The following is a 15,159-nucleotide window of genomic DNA, read 5'->3' on the forward strand; positions in this document are numbered from 1 at the left end:
TAAGAAATATATAAAAATATGTTATTGTTTTATATTTGATTATTTCATTGTTTCCCTTCTACGTGACTTTACCGATAGAACCAAGAATCTGTGTTATAGTAGTTTGCTATTTTTTTTGTAACAATAATCTTTAGTAAGGTCATTAATGATGTTCGTCAGCTCGTGGATTGCAAACAATGGAGTCTCTATACTTCTGGGGTTATCAACGCGATGATCTCTCTGCTCAGATCATTGCAAGCTTTGAACCTCGCGACATGAGTTCGATTCACCGGCAACGGCCAGCGCGAGTCAGCGAGTGATGCCTAAAGCGGTAGCTCGTTTTCTCCCGTCACGAAATCCGCACTGAACTAGCACAAGTGTCTACATTATATTCAGAATGTACCGTACACATACTCCAATCGAGCGAAGCAAACGCGTCCATCAACAAGTAAATTCCATTTTATTGGACGAAAAAAAAACCGTGGACAGAAGTATTTCATTTTGCACGCAAATATCAGCAAAAAATATATACAATCACTTAGTTAATGCATTTGCATTATCAACACGGAATCGCTTAGAAACCAAACCGTGTGCTCTGCCAAGTAGCTTTCAGCAGTGAGACGTATACACACACATATTGGCCCTTTGAAAATCAAGTGTCTCCGTATTTATCATCAGCATCAGCCAAGTAGTCCATCTTGATATATACACATATATATATACATATAGATAATGCCATTGAAGGTGGTAGCTATGTAAGCCTATAATCCAGCAATATGAAGATAGGGTTGGAGGATCACGAAAAGATGGAGACGTCCACTTGCAGGACAGCGAGGCACCGGTATGGTGGGCATTGTGGTAAGTAGGTCGCCGCTGGCTTATCTGTTGGGTGATGTTTGCAACACCGTTCTTTGCCATGCTACAGTACTAATCTGGTCTCGCGTCCGATACCAAAGGACACAAACAATCGGCAAATAACGGAAAACTAACAAGCCCAAGTCTCCCACAGCAGGATCCTCTCGACAAAATGAGACTTGAGTTCTCGGTGTCGCCGAGTCCTGTGAACGAGCAAATGTTCGCGGTGGCCCAGAAGTTGACACGCGCATCACAACGACACGTGCTGCCCGCTTGGGATGCCCCGGGCGGCCGAGGACACGTGATGGGGACTCAGGTATCCCATGTAGGCGCAGTCAAAGTGCTGCCCCGAGCTGAGGAAGCCCTGCTGCCCGGGCGACAGGAAGCCCTGCTGCCCGGGAGAGTTGAGGTAAGGCTGCTGGCCGGCCTGGAGGAAGGGCAGCGGTGCGGCTGCCTGCCAGGGGTACGGCTCTGCCCTCCGAGCTCCGTGCAGGGGCGACGGTCTGCCCGCCGCCTCGGGCACTCCTCCTCCTCCGCCGCCCACCACGCCGGATCCCCCGCCCCCGCACGTCCCCGGACCGGCGAAGGCGGGCAGCTCGGGGCAGCGGGCCGAGGGCTGCCCCGGCGCCAGCGGGTGGCCCGCGGGGCAGGAGCGGCGAGCCTTGGCCTGGAGGAAGGCGAGGACGCGGAGGTAGCGCGAGTCCTTCATCTCGAGGCGCTCGATCGCCGTGAGGTAGTGCACCAGGTTCTTGAGGCACTCCTGGTAGCCGGCCTGGTAGTAGTTGGAGAATTCGCGCAGGAGATCGGCAGCTGCGTGGAGGGGGGGGCGTAACGAGGGGACACACGGTTTAATGTCGTCATCGTCATCCTCATGGTGAACTTCTTTCGCGCGCCGTACGTAGACAACCGTGCCAATCGGAGGTCGCTGATTGAAAAGGAAACCCCTGGTATGAATTGTCTCTTACCTGATAACAAAAGTCATCTATCGTAGTCCGTCCAGAATTATCAACATCACAATTGAACCCCAGGTCCAGGGCCATCCGGAGGAGGGTGTGCGGCCCCCCAAAGTGCGGGGCCCGGGTCAGTCGCCCCAATTCTCCGTACCCTAGGGACGGCTTTGCCAAGGTCTCGCTATGAAATAATGGCCTGCTGGTCTAGATCGCCTCATATTTGATGTGTACAGCCACGTGACTTAGATATCTGCTGTTGTCGGTCTATTCATCGTAATCATCATGATTTCATCTTAAGTCTCCCTTTAAAAACAAGCCATTTGTTTCGAACCTGATTTTGTCGTGTATTCTATCTCTATATAACCGTCACCAGTTCCATCAGCATTATCATCGACAGCTATGATGAGACTGTGGCCCCACCGATTCAAATCGGTGCTTTGCCTCGTGCAATCTCGCCTCTGATGCCTAGGAAACACAAACATTATTCTTCAGACCCGAGTTTATCCTTTCTTCCGTATTAACGTCGGTAAATAGTGTCGTGTGTGTTTACTTTTGTCGCACTTATGAATGAGACACCCTTCAGCTCACTTCACACTCCACCGTGCCTCCACAGCTCCTTCCCAGCTCAACGCGAACGACGAAGATGTGGTTACACGGTGTGTCTGTGCTAACTATGCCTAACTATTCAATTTTTTTTTTATATTTTCATTATGTTATTGTTTCCCTTCTACGTGACTTTACCGAAAGAACCAAGAATATGAATCCTTGCAGTCACGAAAGCTTTAAATCAATATTAATTATATTTTTGTTTATTCTACCAGGGAAGGCCCATTGAGCTACATAACTATGTTTTTCAGAAGCGACCTGGTCACAAATGATAACTCGACGTAGTGGCTCATCATCACGTGGGAATGTATAGCAGCGAGTGTTTCTAAATGTAGAGCGGAAACCCGGAGGAATATGTTGCTCGTTGGTTTCGCTGTGAACATTACAACCTCTGGATTCGATTTTATTGAAATAACACAGAACCAAACCTTGGTCGACTCCGCCTTAAATGGATACCTCGTGCGGTGCTTTCCAGGGATACACGGCTACAAAATCACCCATCGCACGCAGTTCATGCCTTAATAGGTGCTCGCGATCTCTGACTTCCATGAGTATTGGTGCCTGTAGTTACTCATCATCATAAAGCCATAAAAATAAACTGCAGTACTCATCAGGCCCCATGATATAAAATGCAGTCTCCAACTCCGACCCACACTATCACTCTGTGGCCTTTCGAGCAAACGTGCTATGAAGAAGGGTCATTGCACGGAACGTCGTCTATTATATATTTTGGGCCACGGCGTTATTGACGAATGCGCCGAGTGCCCCCGTGAGTGAATGGGCCATGTGTTGCCTGCACAGAGCACGTCGCATTTGCCTGCAGCCTCCCGTCACGCTGCCGCTCCCGACTTCCACCCGGGGTCAAAAGGTCAATTCTCTACAATGTGCCATGAACAGCGTAGCGTTATAGAGCGGCGAGAGCAAAGAGTGCTCACAATTGGAAATAATTAGGTAATTACGTTACCATCCCGTGTAATAACGTTACTGCATTGTAAGTTAGCGCTTCAACACGATCCTCTCGTGTCGGTAGTAATTAGCCTATGGTACCTACGAGAAATTCATCGGAGTGTGTACAGCAGGGGAGCATAGAAGTATAGTACAACAATGCCTTTCGCTACACTGCCCTCTGATGCGCACCACATTGCCCCGCAGCCTATGTCTACACTGTTATGCGTCGTTATCCAGGCTGAGATCTGCTTAGATTTCGAGATATGGCCAGATCTGGAGCATTCTGGGTGGTGTTGTAATGAATGGGCTTATCTGCCAGGCAAGGGTGCTGTCTGCTGGCAATGCACGTTAAAGACCCAGTGAATATTCGCGGGTGTCGTGTTCTAGTTGACCAATACCACTGACCCATTCCCACACGTGTTCATATGACAATCCTCCATGATCAAATGTGGAATAACAAGACGGGATTCTAGAGAGGAATTTCCTTGCCTGGGTCAGGAAATTGACCGTATTCAAGGTGATATGCATGATAGCAGTAACAATTAATCGATTCATAATAGAGGTTTTTGGGTTAGATCGGATAAATATAAATGTGTCGTAAAATCCGCCACCACCCGACACAGCCAATTACTGTGGTCGCGAAAGCCTACTATGTGTTAAACTAATTAATCGATCATCAATGTAGATTCTTAACGCCGTGATTAAGGCCACGATTGTGTCACGGAGGTCACGGAGTTCACCGGGATCGTGAATCTGCGTGAACCACGTGGTATCGTGAACCACGTGGTATCGTGAACCACGTGGTATCGTGAACAACGTGGTATCGTGGAGATAACTGTCGAGACACACCAGATTACACGTGTGTGCGCTTCCTTGGTTTCCTTTACTGAAACAATCATCGAATTCGTTCTACCCGAAACGAAAAATAATAATAAAAAGACCAATTAATCACTTGGTATACGCTTTGTTTATACTTACTTTTGAAGGGGTTTTTTCAACTCCTTTAAGAAAAAAATGTTGGTATTGCAACTTTTTTTTGAGATCCGAATATTAATTGTATGCAATTAAGAAACACACGTGACCCTTCCAGCCACTAGAGGCGCTGCCATACGTACGCAACAATGTTCAAGGGACAATAACAAAAAATAACAAAAATAGAATCCTGAATCGAAATCGTGACCGGGAATCGTGACCATTGATCGAATCACGGGCGGGGGGGTGGGGGGGGGGGTCCTGGTTAGTGAATGCGTGCAGAGTTCCAACAGTAATCGGATCTGTATCAGTTCCCCAGTCAATCTCATCAGCAAGGGTTCTGCTGGGAAGGGGATGCATTGGGGGGCGGGAGGGTGCGAGGAGTTAGGGGGGGGGGGGTGCGGGAGGGGGGCGGTAGCGTAGTGGTTAGGGCGCTGCGCTACGAACCCGGCGACACGAGTTCGATTTCCCTACATGGCTAACCCGATTGTCTGAAACAGTCAATAGGCCTCCCATAGGTTGACTCAGCCTCAAATGAGTAACACGGTGTGATGTGTAAACATCGCGACTGGGGAGACGAAGTCGGGCGTGGCGGTGACCACCCCACCCCCATCGTGTGCCGTGCCGGCCTTCGTAGGTGCTACTCGCTAACAGCACTTTCCCCGACAGTCTGTTGAGATTATATGGGACCGGGGGTGGGGTCTTTGTCTTTGTGTGGGAGGGAGGAGGAGGGGGGAGGAGGGGGGGGAAGGAGGGAGGAGAAGGAGAGGGGAGGAGGGAGGGAGGAGGAGGGAGGAGGAGGTGGAGGAGGGGGGAGGAGGAAGAGAGGGAAGGAGGAAGAGGGAGGAGGAGGAGGGGGGAGGAGGAGGAGGGGGAAGGAGGAGGAGGGAGGAGGAGGGGGGAGGAGGAAGAGGGAGGAGGAGGAGGGGGGAGGAGGAGGAGGGGGGAGGAGGAGGAGGAGGGGGAGGAGGAAGAGGGAGGAGGAGGAGGGGGGAGGAGGAGGAGGAGAGGCGCTTACTCTTCTCTTTGCCGCGCAGGAGATCGGACGAGTGTAGTGCCCGCAGGTACTGGACGGTCATCTCCAAGATCTCCGCCTTTTCCAGCTTCCCGCTGCTCTGCGCGCCACAAAAACACACACAAAGATCCCCCGTGTAGCCTTAACAGACTGTAGGGGCAAGTCCTGTTAGCGAGCACCTATGATGGCCGGCGCGGCACACGAGGGGGTGGGTGGGCCAGCACCACTCCCGGCCGCCTTTGTCTCCACAGTGGCGATGTTTACACACCTCACCAGGTACTCATTTGAGGCTGAGTCGACCTAGCGGATGCCCGGGACCGGTTTTGATAATCGTCACTGGTGTTGGCCGTGAGCGGGAATCGAACCCGGGTTGCCAGGTTTTGTAGCGCAGCGTAGCGCTAACCGCTACACTACCCCTCCCCACGACACACACACACATACAGACACACACACAGACACACACACAGACACACATACACATACAGACGCACGGCCAGGATGACGCTCATCCTTCATCATCCTCCTCCCTCCCTCCCTCCTGCTCGAGCGCAGTGGTTCCTCTCAAACTGATTTGCCCCCGCGGACTCACTCAGCCGATGCAAACATTTGCGCGGACCACCCAGCTCCCCCAACCCCTGGTGACAAAACGCAATCACTTATCTCTTTCAAAATAACCAATTACTGTATACAAATTGATTTATATTATCGGAACATAAAACGAAAATAACGCAGCTGTACGTATTTCTTTAGGGGTGCATTTCGATCTTAGGGTCAGGGTACTTTAACCAGGGCACTTTATCGAACTTCATTTTTTGCACGTTCAATATCACGAGCAAAATATTAATTCATGTCCGAAACAAAAGGCGTAATAAAAGTTGCCATGATTTGTCCGCATCAACCGTCCATCACAGCCCCGCGAACCAAGGGAGGGTGGGGAGGGGAGGGAGGGGAGGGGAGGGAGGGAGGGAGGGAGGGGAGGGAGGACCGTCGGACACTTTTGCGCAGCATCAACGCACTTCGCGTCCACGTCTCAGAAAGCCAATGGTCCAGGGGGACATCTGCACGAGTGGCTCTCCAACGTTTCCGCTCTAAATTGTCGCCACGTGTGGGGCGGTGGGGGCGGCTGGGAGAGACGGCGAGAGTCGTCGCGGGGGGCGGGCGGTTGTGGGTTGTGGGCCGGCCGGTGGCGCGTTCATTTCGTGCAGCGAAAGCGTTGAGAGTCAAAAGAAAAACTCGAAACCGTTGCAAGCGCTTCGCGGTTCTAATCCAGAGGCCGCACTGATCATCACCGATCAGCGTCACTGATCATCACCGATCAGCGTCACTGATCATCACCGATCAGCGTCACTGATCATCACCGATCAGCGTCACTGATCATCACCGATCAGCGTCACTGATCATCACCGATCAGCATCACTGATCATCACCGATTATAATCAATGATCATCACCGATTATCATCACTGATCATCACCGATTATCATTACTGATTATCACTGATTAATTATCATCACTGATTAAAGATCATTATTGATTATCACTGAGACTAGTGGGCGGCGTTCATTGCGCGTGAATGAGATATCCATCGGGTGCGCGTGTTGCGGGAGTTATCGGCAGTGGGACCCCCCTGACACCGTGGGGCTCGTACACGTGCGGTCCACACGATTATTGCTGCGGGTGTAATCAATCAGAATAACCATCATACTACTTACTACTCCGGCGATCACGCGCCGTCCGGTTCGCAGTGGCGTCATTCGCAGGAGTCGGCCATCGCTGTGCCGGCGTCAGGGTCCAAATTTGCCAACATTCTAAAATAAGCCGCGAATGACTCAGTTGAGATAGAGACGTAGCAATCATCGCCCCGACCGGCAGAGTAAATGCCCATTCGCTTGTTGTGTGATAGATCGTTGTCCATCCCCCGCACCTCCGATTAGCACGGTTGAGCTGCGTACGGTGCGATAGAAGTTCAACATGCCGTACATAATTGCAGACCATGTGCCGAGTGACACTGAGAGCTGCCACTGGGGGTGAAAATTCATCGCAAACAAATCGGTCTCATCGTTACCATCGCTGGTAACGCCATAGCCAAGCCGCATCCCCAAGGACTCAAGCCAGTTTGGTGTGTGGCATGTCTCCCACATTAGCAAGCACTGGATTGACGTCCCTGCTGAAGAAAGAGAAAAGGCCATGGGTTGCCTTCAGCGCATTAAGTGCCGCTGACCGCTCGCGTTGCGGGTGTGCCATGGATGTTGGGGTTATAATCGGACCACCGAGGGCCTTCATCCAGCAGCGGATAGGCTATGCCCGCGTAAAACTATCCAGTGTCGCATTATGATCACTCGACGGAGCAGTGGATCCGTGAGAATGATCGTAAAAGTGAAAGCAAAGTGGTTCGTCTTGTCAGCAGTCCACGCATTGCTGCCAACGAGCCTCAGAAAGCAAAAACCCCATCGCGACATTTGTTGGATGAACAAATTGTCGTAAACACAATGCACGACACACAGCAGATGCCAGTGAATTTCTCTGAAGTCCTTTCGAATATATCTGTCGACTGCATACGCGTCTTGGCACACGTGCATTTGTGAGCCATTGTTTAATGTTGTTGTGAGCCGTGGCTCGGAATCGAACTCAGGGATGCTGGGTACGTAGCGCAGGATAGCCCCTCCCGTCACCCCCCCCCCCCCCCATTAGCGTGATCAATGAGACAATTGCCCCACAAGCGGTTTGTCTCATTGCAATCATTGCGCATTTAAATACATTCTCGCGATACGCATGGAGGTGTAATGAAACCTATTGAATAATTGACCGTTTAATTAATCGCGTAATTAATTAGTCCCCATTTTGCTCGTCAATTGTTAATTTGCGCTGCGATTCAGCGCGCTCTGGAGGAAAGGGTTGGTGGGTCACGGAGATATTTGTGAAACGCCGAAACCCGGTAGAGAGCCAGGGCAGCAAGTGAGTTCGTGAACCCGTCTGTACGGACCTTGTCGTGTGTGTTTACAGTGCCGGATGAAGCTAGTGCGGGGCCTGTAGTATATGTTATAAAGGGGCTCTAAATAAAAAAATAAATTTAAACACTTAAATGTTTTACCTGCATAGTAAAGTAATTGTATTTTTTTTCATTTGCTATACAACCAAATAATACGACAAATCGCTAACCTTAAACACCCAGTCGTCCATAAAAGTTGAAGGCGGTATAGTACTATAGTAATAGAGCAAGTGCAGAATCACTAAACCAGAATTGATAGCTTGAAAGCATTTAGCGCGGGGCCATTGCAAGTGCGGGGCCTGTAGCATCTTCTAATTTTGCTACCGATATAATCCAACACTGCGTGTGTATTAAACTGTTATAAGCAAGCAATGTCCTGATTCATAACATATACGGTACATGTAGATCCACCGCTCTGTGCGCCTTGCTATCCAATATTGACCAGCAGCGTTTGTTTAAACTGGCAAGCGCTGACACTCGACCTTTTTAAATCCTTTATATTAAGTTCACTTGCTTGCTTGCTTGCGTGCTTGCGTGCTTGCTTGCTTGCTTACGACCGTGCAAATCTTTCGGTCGTTTTTTAACCCACTTCCCGTGATCCAATCGAGCTGACATTTTGCACACAGACTCGTTGTGCGTGACAATTTATTTTCGTGAAAAAATGTTTCCATAACTTTACACTTTTTAGGGAAAAAAATATTATATTTAATTACCAATTGCTTAATGGTGGCAGGCAATCATCTGACCCATAGGTGGCAGCCATCTCAAGCCAGAGGACGAGAGGACTCTAGCTGCCACGCATATAAAGGATTTAAAGTGAAAAACTTTGTTTTTACGGGTTATTTTTTTAAATCCTTTATATTAAGTTCACTTGCTTGCTTGCTTGCTTACGACCGTGCAAATCTTTCGGTCGTTTATTAACCCACTTCCCGTGATCCAATCGAGTTGACATTTTGCACACAGACTCGTTGTGCGTGACAATGTATTTTCGTGAACATTTTTTCCAAAAATTTTACACCATTTAGGATTTTTTTTTTATTCTATTTAATTACCAATTGCTTAATGGTGGCAGACAATCATCTGACCCATAGGTGGCAGCCATCTCAAGCCAGAGGACGAGAGGACTCTAGCCGCCCGTTTCAAAGACCAATGTGGGCTGGGTTGTGGCCCATTGGACACGCATATAAAGGATTTATAGTGAAAAACTTTGTTTTTACGGGTTAATTTTTTGAGACTCATCAGCGGCGTTTATTGCGCGCCGTCGGTCAAGGGCACTCCCCAAACGCCGCGGGGCCCATCCCAGCGCAGCAACGCGCCCTTCCTTGCAGACTTGCGTGCGGAAAATGCATTCGGTTTTTTTTTTGCGCTCGCGAGGTTCCATTCCCGTTCTCTGCCACGGTGTCTCAACCTTTGCGAGGCGACACTCAACGCCCCGCACGAGCGCCGTTGATCGGAGGCGTTTTTCGAAGGCTCCCCCCACCCCACCCCACCCCTACCCCAACCTCGCCAGAAATTCAAACATCCCACGCATGGCCGCAGGGAACTCACCGGGGCCAACGGAGCATGTGAGATTCGCTGCAGCTCGTCTGAATAAACGTTCGGATTACTCGTTGGTTCTTTGGGTAAAGTAACGTAGAAAGAAAATGTATAAAATAATAGAATACGACGTTTCGATTGCAACACAAGCAACCGCCATCAGGTAGAACTCAAGTTGAGAGAGAGACAAAACACAGACACGGAGACACACAATCAGAGAGAGAGACAACACAACATCTTCTTTCTACGTGACTTTACGGAAAGAACCAAAGAGTAATTCCTGCGGTCACGAAAGCTTCAAACGTACGTATGTTGAACTTCTTTTGCACCGTGCGCAGACAACCGTGCTAATCGAAGGTGCTAAACGATATCATATATAGCGGGTAGACATCTCACCAGATCCCCATGGAATACACCCCCCCCACCCATGCTACCCCCCGGATTCTCCGTCAGTCCTCTGAAGCGAAAGCACGCAGCGTTGAGTCTGGACCCGTGCCCGCTCGATCTAGGCCGCTGCGTTGCTGGTCAGTAGAGGGCAGTGCAGCCGATGTCCGCCGACGTTCTGCGCGATTTCCACGGTCCCAAGTCGGGGATAACGCCGAGCGAGCAGCGTGGTGGACTTTGATCAATCAATCAACCCACCGCGGAGGCCATCGCCTGCAACGACGACGGATCGTTGCAGATGCTGCGGCTCAAACGGCTGCCACGCGGACAATCAGTAGGAAATTCGCTTGCCACAGCGGGAGCCTTCGACGCCGTGCGTGGGACAGACCTCGCACGCACGACACCGGCGTCGTCGTCTGTCTGCGTTACAAACACGGGGGAGCGTTTGCCCGACGAAATGCATCACGGATCGTACGTGTTCCTAACGTCATCATTATCGGCCGTGATCAATCGGCTGCTGGATGAAGGCCTCCCGTCAAGCCGAAAGGGCCGGATGCGATTACGCGCGTCCCACATGTTGCGTGGCAACCGCGAGTTATTGGCGTCGATTGCAATTAAGCCAAAAATAAACACCGCTTCCATATTTTACCACTCGATATTTTTCGGAACGCTGCCAAGGCCGGCTTGGAGTAGCGTCTGTCTCCGCAAGGCACCACTGCCGCGTATAGTAGAAGGTACGCATCTCCGTAATAATGATCCTAGATTATTGTACGGTACCATATATATACTTCCTGTGCAATCCTGTGAACAGGTTTATTTATCTTCTTGGTTCTTTCGGTAAAGTCACGTAGAAGGGAAGTAATAAACACGCTGTCTCCCCGACAGACCTGGTCTTCACCTGAGGACGGCTGCTTGCGTTGTGTCCGAAACGTCGTGAGAATTATTGTATTATGTTTTATTTTTATTATTTTATTGCTTCCCTTCTACGTGACTTTACCGAAAGAATCAAGAAGATGAATCCCTGCAGTCACGAAAGCTTTAAATCGAGACGAAGATGTGGCTACACGGTGCGTCTGTGCTAACTATGCCTAACTATTCAATTTTTTTGTTTTATATTTTCATTATTTAATTGTTTCCCTTCGACGTGACTTTACCGAAAGAACCAAGAATATGAATCCCTGCAGTCACGAAAGCTTTAAATAAAAATGTATTATATTTTTGTTTATTCTACCAGGGAAGGCCCACTGAGCTACATAGCTATCTTTTTCAGAAGCGACCTGGTCACAAATGATAGCTCGACGTAGTGGCTTATCATCACGTGGGAATGTATAGCAACAAAATACCCTCAACGCGTGTTTTTAAATGTAGAGCGGAAACCCGGAGGAATATGTTGCTCGTTGGTTTCGCTGTGAACATTGCAACCTCTGGATTTATGAAAAATATTCTGACAAGGCTAGATGGACGTGTCGTGTCAACGCAGTGTCCGGTCAACGCAGTGGAGCCGATTGTCCCTCGACCCCCCCCCCCCCCTGTTCACCTGGCCCCGCCCCTCACCTGCTTGGCGAGAGCCATGGGGACGGTGTTGCCCAACTCGTTGAGGCAGTGGTTGATCCGGTCCCGACGTCGCTTCTCGATCACTTTGTGCGACACGGTCCCACCCTGGAACGGGAGATGGAGAGAGAGAGGACAGGAGGCGTGTGTGTTTGTGTGCCTGTCTGTGTGTGTGTCTGTGTGTCTGTGTGTCCCGTTGTGGGGAGCGGTGGTGTAGCGGTTCGCGCTATGCTGCTGCGCTACGAACCTGGCGACCCGGGTTCGATTCCCGCTCACGGCAAACAATCGGTGACGATTATCTGAACCGGTCCTGGGCCTCTCCTAGGTCGACTCGGCCTCAAATGAGAACCTGGTGCGGCGTGTAAACATCGCCGTTGTGGAGATAAAGACGGCCGAGCGTGGTGCTGGCCACCCATCCTCGAATGTGCCGGACTTCATAGGTGCTCGCTGACAGCAATTGCCCCACCAGTTTATTAAGTTTATACGGGGGGTTTAGGGGAGGAAGTCTTTGTTTTGTAGACTGTATATGCAATGCATTATCTCTCTCGATTTCAAAATCAAGATGTTATTATGGCCAAATCCACTGGTGCCAATCGCCTACGCGTGCCACCTCCCGTGCCAACGCAGCTGCTTCGCGTGCACGTAAGCCGAACTTCTTTAGCGCCGTACGTGGCCAACCGTGCGAATCGGAGGTGCGGGGAAAACAGCGGGCATTCAACTCTCGACATCCACAGCGAAGCGCACCCCACCGCCGTCTGATCTAAGGGCTTCTTCCCCTCGGTCCCCAAAGAATCGCGGAGATCATCCCTCTCTCTCTGTGTGTGTGTGTGTTTTTTTTTTAAGATATCGTCATCAGCAGCCGTGATCTATCCACTGCTAGACGGAGGCCTCCCCAAACTCGTCGCCAGCCACGTGACAATTCGCCCATGGCACCTGCACGCGCGCTGATTTATTTGGATATTAACCGCGCTCCACTGACTATGCTCCCGGTTTCGCTGGTGGACCGAGGGAGTTGGTGCCCCACGAATAGACGCAGCCGTGGCGACTAGGGGTGGGGGGGTGGGGGGTTCGTGGGTTTATTCCGGACGCGCAATTATCTTCCACGTGCGCCAACTCGGCATGAGATGAACTCGCCCACAAATGTAAGCCCCTGGCTGGGTACGCAAATGTCACGTACGCGCAATCAACGCCGTGTGTGCACGTACAAGCGCTTTGCTCAAACCACTGCCGGACGAAGGCCTGATCTGCGCCGTACGAGTCGAGTTGACCATACTTCACCACCCTGGTCCGCCCCGGGTTTGTGACGTCGGGAAGCAAAGACGCGCGCGTGTGTGTGTGAGCATAGAAGCGTGAGCATCGAAGTTGAGTGCAGCGATAGATGTATTCTGCTAACAACGCACCTGCCCTACAGCCCATGCAATCTGATACGCATGGCGGTCACCCATCCAAGCACTAGTCAGGCTCAATCCGGCTTAGCTTCGAATACGCATGGGGGGGGGGGTGGGATTCCCGCGGAGCTGGCCATAGGCAATTAATAGGCTGTCGGGTCCAGAGTCAGATAATTAACCAAACGGACGACACCGAGAATTCCACATTGTTGATCGGGGAGGCATCTGCGTGAAATGGTAACGCGTGAATCGCAAACACGTGAATGTGTGTGTGTGTATGTGTGTGTGTTGTGTGTATGTTGAACTTATGTCGCACCGTACGTAGCGCAATATAGCGTGTATCGCAGTTTCCTAAGTCTTCTGTTATGTAAACAGTATACAAAACGAGCGCCTGACACGCAGGTCGCCCATATGAAGTATAATCGACGGGGGGGGGACGGTCACTAATCTGGTCAGCAAAAAGATAAGCGAGCAGTGTATGTGCGGCATTGCCTCGACAAGAATACTCATTCGACAATACGCGATGTCGCTTACAAGAATGGATTTTGTTTTTACCCAGGAGGGTGTCGCGCAGTATCATGATTATTATTATTATTTTCATCTTTGTTTTTTTTTTGTTCACGAGGTATCTCGCATTGGCGATGTTTGGCCCAAATTCCCGCGCCTGAGTTAACATTTTGCGCGCAGTAGGCAATTGGAGTTGCCTGCAGTAAAACCCATCGCGAGCACGAAACGATGACAAAACGCTGAGCGCGGAGGGATTTCAGAATTCACCGCCGTCCTACCGCACCGCCGTTTCGAAAGCTCAAGCCCACAACACCGGGGCAGTATCCCGATCCAGGCTTTGATTTCGATTGAACACCGCCCTGGCTTGCTAGACGGATCAACCGGAGAGTCACAGCGTTCAGGACGCTTTTCTGGAAGTCAACTAATACCGGTGCCACACGCACGAAATCTCTGCCCATATTAACGAAACTATTTATCTTTACCAGGTAAGGTCCTTTGAGCTATCTGGATGATATATCAACGAAGTGGCTCATCACGTGGATATTTGTTGTGTGCCAGATACTCTAAACGGACGTTAATTCTAAATGTGGAGGGAAAAAACCGGAGGACCGGGAGAAAAATCTACGCGACCACGGGAGAGAGAGAGAGAGACACGCAAACTCCAAATATACAACATGCGGTTTGGGTTTGGATCGAGCCCACGACATCCTGTATACCAAGCGATGTAGTTAACATTTCGCCACCGTGACGCCACATGGGTGCAGCAACCCTAACAACCTGCAGCAAGAGCAACAGCAACAAAAACAAGGAAAATCAAAAACTGCTGAGTGCTGTGCATCTGCACGTGGTGTTGGTGGTGCGTGGTGGTGATGTTGGTTGTGTTTGGTGGTGGTGGTGCGTGGTGGTGTTGCGTGTTGGTGGTGGTGGTGCGTGGCAGTGGTGCGTGGTGGTGCGTGTTGGTGGTGGTGCGTGGTGATGGTGGTGGTGGTAGTGCGTGTGCACTTGCGGCACGTGGGTTGCGGTGGTGGCGGGAGGGATGGAGGGAGGGAGGGAGTGGGGGGCAAAGGCTCTCACCCCGCACTCGTGGCGCGCGTGAGCGCTGAGCCTCATCGCCACACCGCGAGAGTCGTCCTCTCGCCTCTTTACCTTGCGCAGTTTTTTGCTGCCCGACATGACGGTCCCTCCTTGTGGCCTGGAGACGAGGGGTTGGGGGGGTCGACCGTGGCTCGGCAAGGGTCCCCGTCTCTCGGAGTGGCGACACCTCGCCCACGGGGATGGCCTCTTATTTATAACGGGGCCGCCTCGGCATTGCCCCCGAGTCCAGCCTCACCCCCAAATCATGTCAAGGATTACGTCTCCTGAATGGCCATGTTTATGCATCGGAGGTGTTGTTTTGGGAAGAGGGGGGTGGGTGGTTGAGAGGGGGGGGGGGGTGTCGAGGGAGGCGTTGGTGCGCTCACGTGGGGACCATTGGTATGCT

At 50.9% G+C, this 15,159-nt stretch overlaps 1 protein-coding gene across 1 annotated transcript; it reads right to left on the reverse strand.

The window, feature by feature from the left end:
• Positions 1–424: 424 nt before the first annotated feature.
• HELT (helt bHLH transcription factor) lies at positions 425–14,852 on the reverse strand. The gene is made up of 4 exons (XM_078597784.1): positions 14,754–14,852; positions 11,788–11,892; positions 5,329–5,425; positions 425–1,644 (listed from the first exon to the last, which is right to left on the reverse strand). Exons 1-4 carry the CDS (start codon positions 14,850–14,852, stop codon positions 1,085–1,087), a joined length of 861 nt encoding a protein of 286 aa, XP_078453910.1. The 3' UTR covers positions 425–1,084.
• Between the last annotated feature and the right edge of the window lie 307 nt (positions 14,853–15,159).

This window comes from Lampetra planeri, chromosome 9 (genome assembly GCF_965212315.1).
Source record: "Lampetra planeri chromosome 9, kcLamPlan1.2.h2, whole genome shotgun sequence".
In the NCBI taxonomy this organism is placed as follows: Eukaryota; Metazoa; Chordata; class Hyperoartia; order Petromyzontiformes; family Petromyzontidae; genus Lampetra; species Lampetra planeri.